This window comes from Phascolarctos cinereus, unplaced genomic scaffold (assembly GCF_003287225.1).
Source record: "Phascolarctos cinereus isolate Bilbo 61053 unplaced genomic scaffold, phaCin_HiC Scaffold_9;HRSCAF=440, whole genome shotgun sequence".
NCBI lineage: Eukaryota > Metazoa > Chordata > Mammalia > Diprotodontia > Phascolarctidae > Phascolarctos > Phascolarctos cinereus.
The window spans coordinates 112,019,180-112,032,791 of record NW_027556402.1 but is presented as its reverse complement, the minus strand read 5'-3'; the positions used below and the strand labels follow the sequence as shown (position 1 = coordinate 112,032,791).

The 13,612-nt window shown below is 41.4% G+C and overlaps 1 protein-coding gene across 1 annotated transcript in view; it reads left to right on the top strand.

Annotated features, from left to right (window-relative positions):
* The window catches only part of SMAD1 (SMAD family member 1), a 93,504-nt gene that overhangs the window by 63,569 nt on the left and 16,323 nt on the right, over positions 1–13,612 (top strand). The window contains exons 3-4 of the mRNA XM_020978301.2: positions 2,946–3,203; positions 8,337–8,453. Of these exons, the coding sequence (XP_020833960.1) occupies positions 2,946–3,203; positions 8,337–8,453 (375 nt within the window). The remainder of the gene's footprint in view (positions 1–2,945; positions 3,204–8,336; positions 8,454–13,612) is intronic.

Genomic DNA, 13,612 nt, shown 5'->3' with positions numbered 1-13,612 from the left:
GATATTGAGGACGGGCCACCTTTCAAAGTCTCAGGAGGTTTCTTTTTCTCATCTGTGGAATTTACTTGGATGTGATCTCCTTTTGAGGAGATGGTTGTTGATTGATTCTGGCTACTATGCTTTAAAGGCACATGAAATATTACTGAGGTTTGAAGATGAATAATAGGCGATGTTTTTGACTGGTACCTTCCAGAAGACACTTTATGGAAATTCTTACTCTGCTTTTTCCTCTAAGGGAATTTGGGATAGAAAACAGAATGTGTATTTTTAAAGATGAGGGAACTGAGTGAAAGGGAGGTTGCATTAGCTAGTATTTATCAATATTTCAAAATAATAATGAACATAGAAAATTTGTATTGGAGATGATGTAAGCAAAGGAACTTTTGTCATGATTTTTCTCCTTTAAAATAAGTATTATCAATGCCTTTTATTTGTATATTAGTCATTTCTCATTCTACCTGAGCCCTGCCTTTACCCAAGGAAGGGACCTTTAGGGTCACCTAAGGGAGGCTCAAATTAATAAAGTAACTTGTTAACCCAAGGTTAAACATGTAAAAAGGTCAAAGCCAAGTCTTGGTATCTCTGACTCTTGCTTTGTCTTTGTGTCTTTGGTCCATTCAAGTGATGGGAATGACGATTAAGAAGTATTTCAAACTCACTGTGGGAGATCTCTCTCCCTCTACCCCCCTCATTCCATGTTCTTCTTCCTTCTTTCTCTCCTCTCTTTCTCTCTCTCTCTCTCTCTCTCTCTCTCTCTCTCTCTCTCTCTCTCTCTCCCTCCCTCCCTCTCTCTCTTTCTCTCCCTCTCCCTCTCCACACACACACACACACACACACATACACACACACACACACACACACACACACACACACACACACACCCCATCCGGAGAAGAACCATGTCTGTCTTACCCACACTAGAATTCTACATATTAGCTTTGCCTATCCCTGTTCCCTGGGCAACTTAGTTTCTTAAATAAGTCCCTTAGTGTCATTATAGAACTGAAGGCAGAGGGAGAAAAATCATATTCTGCAACTGCCCTTACCCCCCCCCAAGAGCTCTTTCTTTAGGATGAGTTTTAGGTGCTGGCAGTGCATTCAAGTAGATATGTCCTATAGGCAGTTAGAAATATAGGTCTGGTGTTAAGTAGACTGTTGGGTGCTGAATGCATTTCAATAGAGATGCTGGTTTGAAGCCTTGGGAGAAGAGAGAGAGGAGGAGAAGGCTGAAGACAGATCCTGTGCATAAAGGAGGAGGCTGCAGAAAAGGGATCCACAAGGAGAGACCAAGAAGGAATGACTGGAAAGTTAAAGAAGGTTGAGGAGGAGCAGGAGCGAAGGGAGCAGAGTCTCCAGATATAAGGGACATGGTCCAGCATGAGGTGTGCTCAGAGGCTGAGCCGGACAGGGCCTGAGAGGAGCTAATTAGAAGGTTGTTGGTGACCTCTGAGAGAACAGTTAAAGGAGAGCGGTCAGGAAGGAAGCCAGATGACGAGGGACTGTGGAGTGAGTGGGTAATGAGAGGTGAAGGCGATGATAAACTGTGCCTTGGAGTTCTCTCTGAATCCTCCCTCCCTCCCTTTCTCATCCATCAGTAACCAGAGTCATTTTGATTCTATCTACCCAGAACATACTTTGCATTTTCTCCCTCCTTTACATTCTCACAGTCCTCATTCAGGACCCCCATTGCCTCACACCTGGATGTTTTTCCCTGTCTGTTCCTGCCTGTACACCATTGCCATAGCCATCTTCACAGTGGCCGTGAATATCTCTTATCAGCAGCCCACCTGGCTGAAAAGAAAACAAACAAACAGCTTTTCAGGGTCTCCATGTTTTTCACAAAACAAAGTCCAAACTCCTTAATTTGGTGTTCAAGGCCTTCTACCATCTGGATCCAGCGTAGCTTTCGAATCTTTTCCTCTTGCTTCTTCATGGACTTCAGATAAATTGCATTCACTTTTCCCTAACTGTTCTTCCTCCTTCTGGCTATGCTTCCTTCACCTATAATACCCTGTCTTTCTCCAGCCTGGCATAGTAGAAAGGGCACCAGAATGGGAGTCGGGAGACCTGGGTTCGTATTCTGCTTCACGTGGTTAAAAGGTTTGCTGGATCTAGCACTGGAAGGGACGTTGGAGACCATCTAGTCCAACTTTCTTATTTTACAGATAAGGAAACTGAGGCCAATGGAGGTGAAGTGATTTGCCCTAGGTCACACAAGGTCAGGCTTCAGAGACAGGATTTGAACCCAGGTCCTCCAAGACTAGGGTTCTTTCCAGTGCTTCCTTACTCATTTTGTGACCATGGGCAAGTCATTTAACTCTCTGAGCCTATTTTTGTATCTATAAAGTGGGAAGAATACCATAATACTTAGTTAACCAGACTAGTGAAAAATAAATGAGATAATCTATATGAAGCACTTTGTAAAACTTAAAAGCACCAAATAAATGTTAGCCATTATTACTATGCATCCTTTAAAGCTCAGGTCTTAAGTACTACCTTTTTTCTTGGACATCTGATTTTAAACCTTCCTTGTACCCTATTCTAAGCTGAGAGCAAGGTGTTTCCTTTTCTTTACCCCTTTCTCATTCTCTCTGCCTCTCTCCATCTCTCCCTTTCCCTCTCCCTCTCTCTGTCTTTCCTCCAATACCCCATCTCTATCCTCTCCCTTCCCCTCAGTTCCAACAATCCTTTGTTTTTCTGGCTTATTCCTTGTGTGTATGTCTTACAGTTGGGCTCCTAGGTTATAAACTCCTCGAGGACAGACACTTAGCAGAGTGCTTTAGCCCAGGTGCTTACTGAATGTTAGTAGATTTAAACTGATTTTATTTATTTATCCCTCATGTTCTATATTTTTATTTATTTATGTATAGCTTGTTTCAGCCTTGCTAAGGTCTAATTCAGAGAATCACTGATCTCATTTTTGTTTCTTTTTCCTCCCTATCCAGTTCTTCCACCTGTGTTGGTTCCAAGACACAGTGAATATAACCCTCAGCACAGTCTGTTAGCTCAGTTCCGTAACTTGGGACAAAATGAGCCTCACATGCCACTCAATGCCACCTTCCCAGACTCTTTCCAACAACCCAACAGCCACCCTTTTCCTCACTCGCCCAGCAGCAGCTATCCGAACTCTCCAGGAAGCAGCAGCAGCACCTATCCGCACTCTCCCACCAGTTCAGATCCAGGAAGTCCTTTTCAGATGCCAGGTAAGTTGTGCCTCTTCTTGATTGGGGGCCATGGAGGTTCTGTGGTATGAAATTTGGTTTCCTTCCTTCCTTCTTTCCTTCCTTCCTTCATTTTCTCTCTCTCTCTCTCTCTCTCCCCTTCATTCCTTCCTTCCGGGGAGGGGGGTGAAGTCAGGTCAGCTTTCTCTTTTTCTCAGGTGTCCAGAAGCTGAGTCAGCTAGCTCTAGTGACGGGTAGTGATTCTGAACCCTTGTGAAACCTTGTTATTTCTCTGGCTGGTGGCCAGTGCTATTCCCCAAAATCGTAATCTTGAAACACAGATTTTGGCAAAAAGCAGCATCACAGGCAAGCAAGTGGATGACTAGTGGTCTGTTGTATGGTCCAATTTCTACATCAGGCACAGATGCTTAAAGGAGATTTCCTCTCTCCACCACCAATCCCCCACCCTACATCAATCTTAAAAGGTTTTGAAAACAGCTGCATCCTTCTGGGAGCAGTGTAGTTGTTGCAGCCTTTGGTCCTTGTGTGGGAGAGGGATGTGTGTGTGTGTGTGTGTGTGTGTGTGTGTGTGTGTGTGTGTGTGTTTTATACACATTTGCTATTATGAAAAACATAACCCCCCCTTCCACATCATCTCAATACAGGAAAGATACCCAGTTGTGAGTTCAACCTCGGGTTACTATTCCACAAAAGAAAGATGTTTCCCTAGAGTTCATACCACCCCCATTTGATTAAATTTATTTGAATGGTGATGTAATCACAAGAAACAAATATACTAGAGCTACGAAACAATTGCAACAGAGGTCCTGGAAACCATCCGCTTGTTTAACGTCCTAGAGACAACAGAATTATTATTTCCCTCTTCCTCTGCCCAAGTCTTGCTTAGTGCTATCAAGTCAAAAGGAAGAATTAAATCCTCACCTTTTCCCCTGCTGAAGTTACAGAGGCAGCTGAGGCAGGGTGGGGATCAAGGCCCCATGTGTGGCTGTTAGATCCCAAGAAGGCCAACTGAGCAAACAGATACACCAAATATACTTGACATCAATAAATATTTTCCTTTCTTGGAAGGGCTATGGGGAAGAATGTATTTTTAGTCCCTGAAAGGGATTCTCTCTTCTCTCTCCTCCCTCTCTCTCTTCTTCCCTTCTTCTCTCTCTCCTTTCCTCTCTCCCCTCGCCTTCTTTCTCCTACCTCTTTTCTTTCTCTTTTTCTTCCCCTTTCTATCTCTTTCCCTTCCCCCTCTCTTTTTCTTTTTCTCTCTCTCCCTTTCTCTCATCCCCCTCTCCACTTAAATTCAGCTCCAGTGTTGACTGTGCCCTAAAAATAGTCCCTTGAGGTTTTTGAGGTGGTTGTCTTCCTTTGCCTTTGTCTCACGGCTGTGTCCTCCCAGACGCATGGAGAGAAGGAAAAGTGAATAACGTAACGATCAGTGTAAAGGTTGGGTGCCCAGTGGGGGCAGGGCTAGTTTTCTAAGAAGAATGGACTGTTGAATAATTAACGGCCTGGGATCTGAAGAAAGTGAATGTGTTCCACTATTGGGGTGAACCATTGTTACTGGGTGCCTGGGATAGGATCATCAGGAAGGGAAAGGGACAGAGAGATGAAGTGTCAAGGGGGGAAAACGTGTTCCTGATCAGAATTGGTAACACTATAGGTTTTTTTTCTTGATTTAAATTAAACATTTTAAAATTAACAAGCTCACCTACTACCTGTTATGGTTGTTTGTTCAGTTGTGTCCAATGTTTCATGACCCCATTTGGGGTTTTCTTGGCAGAGATATTGGAGTGGTTTGTCATTTCCTACTCCAGCTCATTTTACAGATGAAGAAACTGAGGCAAACAGGCTTAAGTGACTTGCCCAGGGTCACATAGCTAGGAAGTGTCTGAGGCCAGATTTGAACTCAGGTCTTCTTGACTCTGTGCCCAGTGCTCTTATCTACTACACTGTTTACTCCCTCAAAAAATAGAACAACAAAACAATAACAAATATACAGTCAGGTAAAACGTAAGTCTTATATTGACCATGTCTAAAAGTGTATTCTCATTCTTTGTATTTAGTTCTTCACTGCTCTCTAAGGAGGTAGGTAGCATTCTTCTTCACTGAGAGCATAAAAAAAAAAGGAAGAAACTTCAAAGATTTATTTTACAGATGAGAGAACTAAGGCCTAGAGGGGTCAGGTGACTTGTACAATATTGTTAGCTATCCTGGTGGAGCTGTGATTTGAACCCAGGTCTTCTGAATGAAAATCCAGTGCCCTTTCCACTCTACCACGCTGATTGACACAAACCATTAACTTGGTTCCAGTGCTGAAAGCTTCTTAGCTTTGGCCTGAGTCTTGAAACCATTCCCCATGTGGATCACCACAGATCATAGCACCTCTGTTCTGCGGATGCTCTTGGGTCCCCTGTGAGAGAATTCTCTCGATTCATTCCCACCAGCTGGTTTGTAGACGTTCACTGAATTTTGTCTCCGAGGAGGTTGTTTGTCTGCATTCCTGGCCAGAGGTGAAGCAGTCAGCAATGCAGCTGTGGTGGAGCAATTGAATTAAAAGGAATCGGAGAGAGGGTGAAAAAGGCATCCAGAGGAGGCCGCGGAGCCCTGAGTCAGGCCTTTGAGTCATTCCCTTGAAAACTTTCTAGGCAGGCACCCTCTGTTAGCCACTGTGGGATGAGAGGCCAGAGCCAGGATGGACTTGGAGTATAATGAGTCTTTATATTTGTGATGGGCTTACACCATCTTGTTTTCCTATTCATTCTTTCAATAACTATTAAGCATTACCTGCTAGCCACTGGATACAAAGATACAAAAGAGGAAACAGTCTGCCCTGGAGGACTTAAATTATTTGGGAAAGCTAGTTGAGAAGCACATTATTTCAGCAAAATAAGGTAGACAGGGCACATGTTAGTCTCCACCTCTCAGAGAGGTAGACTGACTTGCTAAATCTTCCACATTTACTTAGTTTAAAAAAGGCAGGAGTGGCAGCTAGGTGGCACAGTGGATAGAGTACCAGCCCTGAAGTCAGAAGGACCTGAGTTCAAATCCGGCCTCAGACACATAACACTTACTAGCTGTGTGACTCTGGGCAAGTCACTTAACCCCATTGCCTAACCAAAAAAATAAAAAATAATAAAAAATTAAAAAGGTAGGACTAGAACCTAGATCTTTGTGACTCCCAGGCCATTGAACTCACTGTTTTATGTGATTACCTCCCCTGTCATGGGAATCCCTAGACATAGAGAAAAAAGATAGTACTGATAGCTTGAAACTCATAGATGCCTTCAGTGATGAGGGCAACATCTGCCCTCATTAATGTCGTTGGCTGTTGTTCAGTCATTTTCAGTCAGGTTGGAGTCTTTGTGACCCCATTTGGGTTTTCTTGACAAAGATACTGGAGTGGTTTGTCATTTCCTTCTCCAGTCCATTTTACAGATAAGGAAACTGAGGCAAAAAGGGTAAAGTGACTTGCCCAGAGTCCCACAGCTTGTACGTGTCTGAGGTCAGATGCAAGCTCAGGAAGATGAGTCTTCTTGACTGGAAGCTCTATGCACTATGGCGCCACCTGCCTAGCTGCCCACCCTGGTTAATCCTTGATTCCTAAGGACACTTGGGCAGGGTGACTGTATGAAGATGGCGCAGTGGGTAGACCACCAGATCTGAAGTCGAGGGCCTAGGTTCAAATCCCAGCACTGCCACGTACTCTGTCTGTAGAATGAAGAGATTGGTCTGGCTGACCTAAAAGTCAAGAGTAAAGTCTAGAGTAGCTCAGAATATCCTGCAAGAGTTGTTTGGAGGCAGTTAGGTGGCCCAGTACAAAGAGCACTGGAACTGGCGTCAAGAAGTCCTGAGTTCAAATTCAGCCTCAGACACTTAGTAGCTTGAGCCTAGGCGAGTCACTCAACTGCTGCCTGCCTCAGTTTCCTCATCTGTAAAATAGAGATCACAATAGCCTTACCTCTTGGGATTGTTGTATGGGTCAAATGAGATAATATTTATAACTGAGCACTGAGCACATAGGAAGCCCTTAATAAACACTTGTTTCTTTCCCTCCTTTTCCCTACTATTCAGCATGGGATAAAATTTAAATGGGAGGAAGCTTCTCTTTTATTTTATGTAGGATAAATGAATGTTAACAGTTCTCATTGCTAAAAGCATATCATCATGCTATTTGATCTGTAAATTGGCTAGCTGCTTTTTTGAAAAGTGCCCTTCAGGATCCAAGTTAGGATTGCTGGCACTAACCAATTCCTCTGCCGTTAATCTGTGCTGTTAGTTTGAAATGTCAGGGTTCCCAGAACGGGTGGAAGGAGGAAGTACTGATGACCCAGCAATTGCTTCACTACAAGCCACTTCGTTGATCGTTTGTAGTGGAGATGAATGCAGCAGTTCTTTGAGCATGGACATGTTGAATAAAACAAACTTTCTACATCTTCTTAACCTAAGATCGCAAGGGGCATCATTCAAGCCATTTTCCTAGGTGCTTTTAAAATGGGAAGTGAAGCCAGTTTTTTGAAGTTGGCATGTAGGAGTGTGTGCAGTTGGTGCTGTGTGGGTCATTTTGAAACTGAAGGATTTGGCAAATAGCAGTCTACCTCTCTGTTTCCTTCACTGAGTGTAGGAAGGCAATATGGTAATTACTTTCAGAAGCTCTATCTAACTTATAAACGTTCACTTTGCATAAAGACCCACGACTTCTACTTACATCTTGGTGGGAGAGGGGTGGGGGGGGGAGACAGCTGTAACTAGGAAGTCTTATGCCTCTGGCAAATTTAGGATGTGGAAAGAGAGGGATAAGGGATAGAATAGTCTGACTGGGAGTAAAGTTTCAGGAGGAGACAAGCTCTCCTGTCCCCCAAAGTGCCAAGCATTTGGAGGAGAAGATGGAGGAGGGCAACAGTAATGGTACCTTGGGGAAAGTGATCCCTGGATAGGAAGCACACCTCTCACCCAAAATGCCTATATCCTGGAACCAACCCCGGTTTGCCTCACTCTTGTTACTTCTCATGGTGAATATGGAAATTTGCTTCATCCATCAAGTATGTCAAGGCTGTGCGCGCGCGTGTGTGTGTGTGTGTGTGTGTGTGTGTGTGTGTGTGTGTTTATTTAATCTGACTTGAAGCTATAAAGTTCTGTGATTTTTTTTCCCCAACCTTCCAGCGGATACTCCTCCTCCTGCTTACCTTCCTCCTGAAGACCCTATGACCCAGGATGGCTCACAGCCGATGGATACAAACATGATGGCTCCTCCCATGCCTCCAGAAATAAACAGAGGAGGTAAAATGAATGGCCACTAATTAGTTTCCTTCAGCCAAAGTTTATCAAGTATAAATGTTAATGTTCCCTTTTACATTCTTTTTTGTTTTTTAATGGTTTGTTATAACCAATATTGAACATCAGTAAAATCAGCTTACTTTGTAGCTGTGTTTACATTAAATTAATGGAAATCATACCATAAGGTATGGGATATTGTTTATATTGCCCAAGATGGACAGTGTTTTGGTTCGTTTCGGTTTTGCTGAATTTTTTTTCTTTTTCTTTTTTTCCTTTTGTAAATCCTTGTTGAAAGGGAAGAGGAGAGTGAGATCCAGAAATGACAAGGATAGAAGAAGAGAAGCAAATAAGCATTTATTAAGTGTCTACTATGTGCCAGGCACTATAATGATACTTTTACAAATATGGCTAAACTTGTAAATTCATTGATAGACTATACTCCCCAAGGAGGAAATTCCTACCCAATCCAGATCAACAGCTTCATGGCAACTTAAAATCTGAGACAGTTGATGGTACAATGGTGTCAGAACAACCTGTCGCAAAACTCCACAGATCAAAATGTAGTTGGAAATTTTAACAAAATGAATAAAAATGTGATACATCATAGACAATGTTAATTTGAGGTTTTCTAAGTCAATCTGGCACTAATTTGATACCACTGGCCTAGAGCACAGAGAGGCTAAGTGATTTGCTCTAGGTCACACAGCCAGTATCATAAGAGGTGGTCTTCCAGCCTCCAAAGCCAGGTCTCTAAGCCACTGTGGTCCCTCTCTTACCCCTAAATGACCATGAAAGTAAAAACAAAAGGCATCAGTTTTAAAAAGAACATTTAAAAAGAGGAATTCATCCCCTAAAATATGATGGCTGATCTTACAGTCTTGGTCTTCTTTTGCATTTTTAGTCCGTTTGTTTGCATTCATAGACCTTCATAACAGGTCTTGTCTGCACTCTGTTCTGCCGCTAGCATTCTTGTTAACATATAGAACAGTATGATATTTGGGAGTGGCTGCATTCTCTGATCAGCCAGGTTAGACTAGCCAGATGCTCAGAATCAGTTGGGCAACAAATAGAAAACAAAAGGCCTTTTTAAAAGGAAAAGTATAAATTTGAAGGAGTGGCTGAGTGGTGCAGTGGTTAGAATGCCAGGCCTGGAGTCAGGAAGACTCCTCTTCCCTGAGTTCAAATTTGGCCTCAAAGCACCAACCAGCTATGTGACCCTGGGCAAGTCACTTAACCCGATTTGCCTCACTTTCCTCATCTGGAAAATGAGCTGGACAAGGAAATAGCAAACCCCTCCAGTATCTTTGCCAAGAAAACCGTAAATGGGATCACAAAGAGTCAGACACTATGGAAATGACTGGACGATAACAATAAATTTGAATTTTAGCTAGCACAAAATTAATTTTAATTCTGCTCCATTATTAAACACCTCTTAATTTAGAATTAGAAAGGAAGGGGAATAGTATGCTTTACCTGAAATAAGGGTGAAGGGGTGCTAAGTTTAGGACGGAGATAGTAATGTGGACATAGTAACTTGGTCGGGAAGTCTAAAATTGAAACTGAATGATGCTGGGCCTTCTGAAAAGTTCCTTTGCCTTTCTCTTATGGGACATTCAAGCTCTTCCTGAAAGAAGCAGTGTAATTCAGTAGAGAAAATGCTAGAGTTAGTCACACCTGGGTGTGTATTCTGACTTGGCCACTTTGTATCTGTGTAACCTGGGGCAGGTTGTTTTTCCTCTCTGGGTCTCAGTTATTTCCACATCGGTAAAATGAGGAGGGTGTACTAGATCACTTATAAGGATCTTTCTAGCTCCAAGTCTGCTATCCTCTGACTTGAACAGTATCCCTGGCTGCATACAATAGCTGCTGGCGAACCAATTAGAATTACTGCCAGTACATCTCTGCATTGTCACCATCCTCTGGCCTCAGGATTGGCATTGCTCTGGGAAGTTCCTGGGGGTAGGAAAGTGGGAGTGTTTGGAGCCATCTGATACAAGGACTGTGTTCTTGCCAGGCCAAGATGCCAAGTTGCAAAGGCCTAAGAGGGTGCAAGATTGGGAAAAATAACCTTGGAAGATTCCAAGGGCATCTGATTGGCAGGTGATTATGAGTAACCATGGTAGCCACGTTGGATAAGCTCCTGTCCCAAAATAGCATCTCATTGAAGAGATTTTTCTGGTGCGCTTGGCACAAGGCATAACTAATTCAATTTGAATGTAGTTGTTGCAAATTGAAGTAAAATGCCATTTGATTACTAGGCATGCATTGTACATCATTTATGTTGCTAGGTTTTGTTTTGTTTTGTTTTGTTTTTTTAATAAAATTAAGAGACCTTTACTAGCCATGTGACCCTGAGTATTGCCTCAGTTTCCTCAAATAGGGATAATAACAGGACCTAACGCCCAAGGTTGTTAATAAGGATCAAATAAGTCAATATTTGTAAAGCTCTTGGTACAGTACCTGGCACACAGTAAGTGCTGTATTAACTGTTAACTATTCTCATTAAGAAGGTAGACCTTTTGGACTTGGCCAGAATTCACTAGTCACTTTTCTATTGATATGAAGCCTGGTTATCACACCATTGCTGATATCTTCAAATCTATAAAATTGTTGACAGACTCAAAGGGCTTATACTTTGGCCCTCTTTTAGAAATGCAAAAAGTGATAAAATGGGCTTTGCACCTCTCTTCTTATGGGAGTTATTTCCAGGCCTCTGCTGATGTCACTGTGGAATCTAGATGTTGTATTTCCAGATGCTTCTCCAGCTCTCGAAGGACTGGCTCAGTCTCCTTTCTGACATAAGCATTTGCCACATAGGGCTTTACAGTCAGAGAGAGATTTTGTGCGTCTTCCTCTAGGCACTCATCTCCAGCATAGGTTTCTCAAATGTGAAAAGACCACAAACCACAAAATGAAGTGAAAAATTAACTTCTTCATACCCTTGAGGGTGCACTGAAACAGTGGAACAGCAGCAAGTGGAGAGGGGATAGATAGACCCAGGGATAAAGTAAGCAGTTAGCCAAGTGACCTTGGGGGTTTACAAGCCAAAACAGCTCTTCAACTCTTGTTTAATGTCATGCTTATGTCCCAGATAAGCCTAAGAAGCCTGAATTCAGGAAACGAATTTGTCCTTTAAGTAGCATTTCTCAGTTGTGGGTTGATCCTTGTAGCTCAGAAGTTTTCCTTTCAATATGTATCAGTATTTATGTCTTATTGTAGCTCTCAGTTTTAAAAACTGCAAGTGTCTGTAAAATGGGGATAATAAAAGCACTTCAAAGAGTTGTGAGAATCAAATGAAATAATTAATATATTTGAAATGCTTTGAAAACCTTGACATGCTATATGAATGCTAAATATAGTAAAACCTAGCATTTAAAAAAATTGATATATTTTGTTTCTTTGTTAACTTTTATTTCCAAATATATATATATGTGCATATGTATATATTTGAATATATAATTATATTTTTATTTACATATAATTTGTATATTTATATTACACATTTTAAATATAATTTATATGTTACATATTTAATATATTTCTGTGTAATTGATTTTTAAGGTTATCAATAGAACATGCATATATGTATATATATATAGAGAACATACACATATATGTATATACATACATAGGACATGCACATATTTATATGTATATTTTAAATGATTGTGTGCGTATAAGTATATATATATGTATATATATCACATGTATATACATATATGTATATTCTGTTGATAGCCTTAAAAAATCAGTTTTGCCTGGAAATTCTCACTTCTCCTAATAGCTCCCACCTAGATTAAAGCCTCCACTGTAAAAGAAAACCAGTCTGATGATGTCTACAATAGTCTGGCCTGGTAGTTCGGTATTTACCTATTCTCTGGAACCATTATTGCTTTTTCATTTACTTGGAGTTTAATTTCCTTTTCATAATCATTCCACTTACATTGTGGATTTAAGGCTGGAAGTAACCTTTGAGCTCATCTCCTCGCCTCTGCTCATTTTACAGATGAGAAGACTGAGGCCAAGAGAGGTGACAAACCTTGCCTATGGTCATATGGATGGGGTACAACAGCCAAAATCTGAGCTGGAGTCTTCTGACTCCAAGTCTACCTCTCTTTCCACTTGTCCTCTTGGTTCTCTGTCATCGATAGTAGAGCAGACATTAGGAGAAGAAAAAACAGTTTCCAGTTTTGGTTTCAAATATCTTTGTGTGCCACCAAAAATGCTTTTAGTATTATTTTTTTTCTTTTTGGGTTGTCATTTTCTTTTCTGTTTTCCCCAAATAACTGTTACTGAAAGCATTTTATGATTTGTGGTTTCTCTATTGACATGAAGGCAACAAGCTTACTACGCCCACCCTTTGACTCCTTTCTTAGGGATCTTTTTTTTGTTTCCTTGTTTCTTCCTTTCTTTTTAATGATTATGTAGATAAGGCTTTTTATAAACCTCAGGTTATTGTATATTGGCATATTAGATGGAGGGTTTTGTATTCCTGGAATCTGTAGTCAGTGGTAAAAGAAATCTTACTACATAGAGACTTTTCTTAAAAAAAAATTTTTAGTTGCAAATGTTCAGGAGCCTGTTTGGTACAGAGATTTGTTGGTCTTAAGAGACTTGACTTAACAAGCTGCATCCTGTCAGTGAAGTTGGGTAATTTCCATTGTTGGCCCATTCTGGGAATGGAGAGACAAAACGCACCTGCTCTGCATGACTTAAAGCAAATGTAAGGAAGTCCGCGTGACATCTGTGGGAGACAGATATGATTCATTCTGGAAGAATGGCCAGCTGGCAAGATTTCTTCCTGAGTTTGAGAATTGGGGCAAAGCCGTGGCCTTGAGAGTTTGTTGGCAACTTTAGAAGTAGAGTAACTTCTTACCAATAATTAAAAAGTTGTTTTAAATGGCTTTGTGGAAGCCTAGGAATACTAAGGCTCTGTGGAACTTAATCCTTTTTACACTGGCATTTCCTGGCATGTTTCCTGGCCTGAGTGTCCATCAAAGTTCTTTTCCTGCTTACTTGTTTTTTGGGTTTTTTTTTTCTTTTGACACTTGTTGAATTCATGTAGATAGTAAAGCAGGTTCTAAACAGGGGCCATCTTAGATTCTATATATTTTATAGCATCCAGCTAGTGTAGTATAAATATGATGACTTGAATGCCTGGC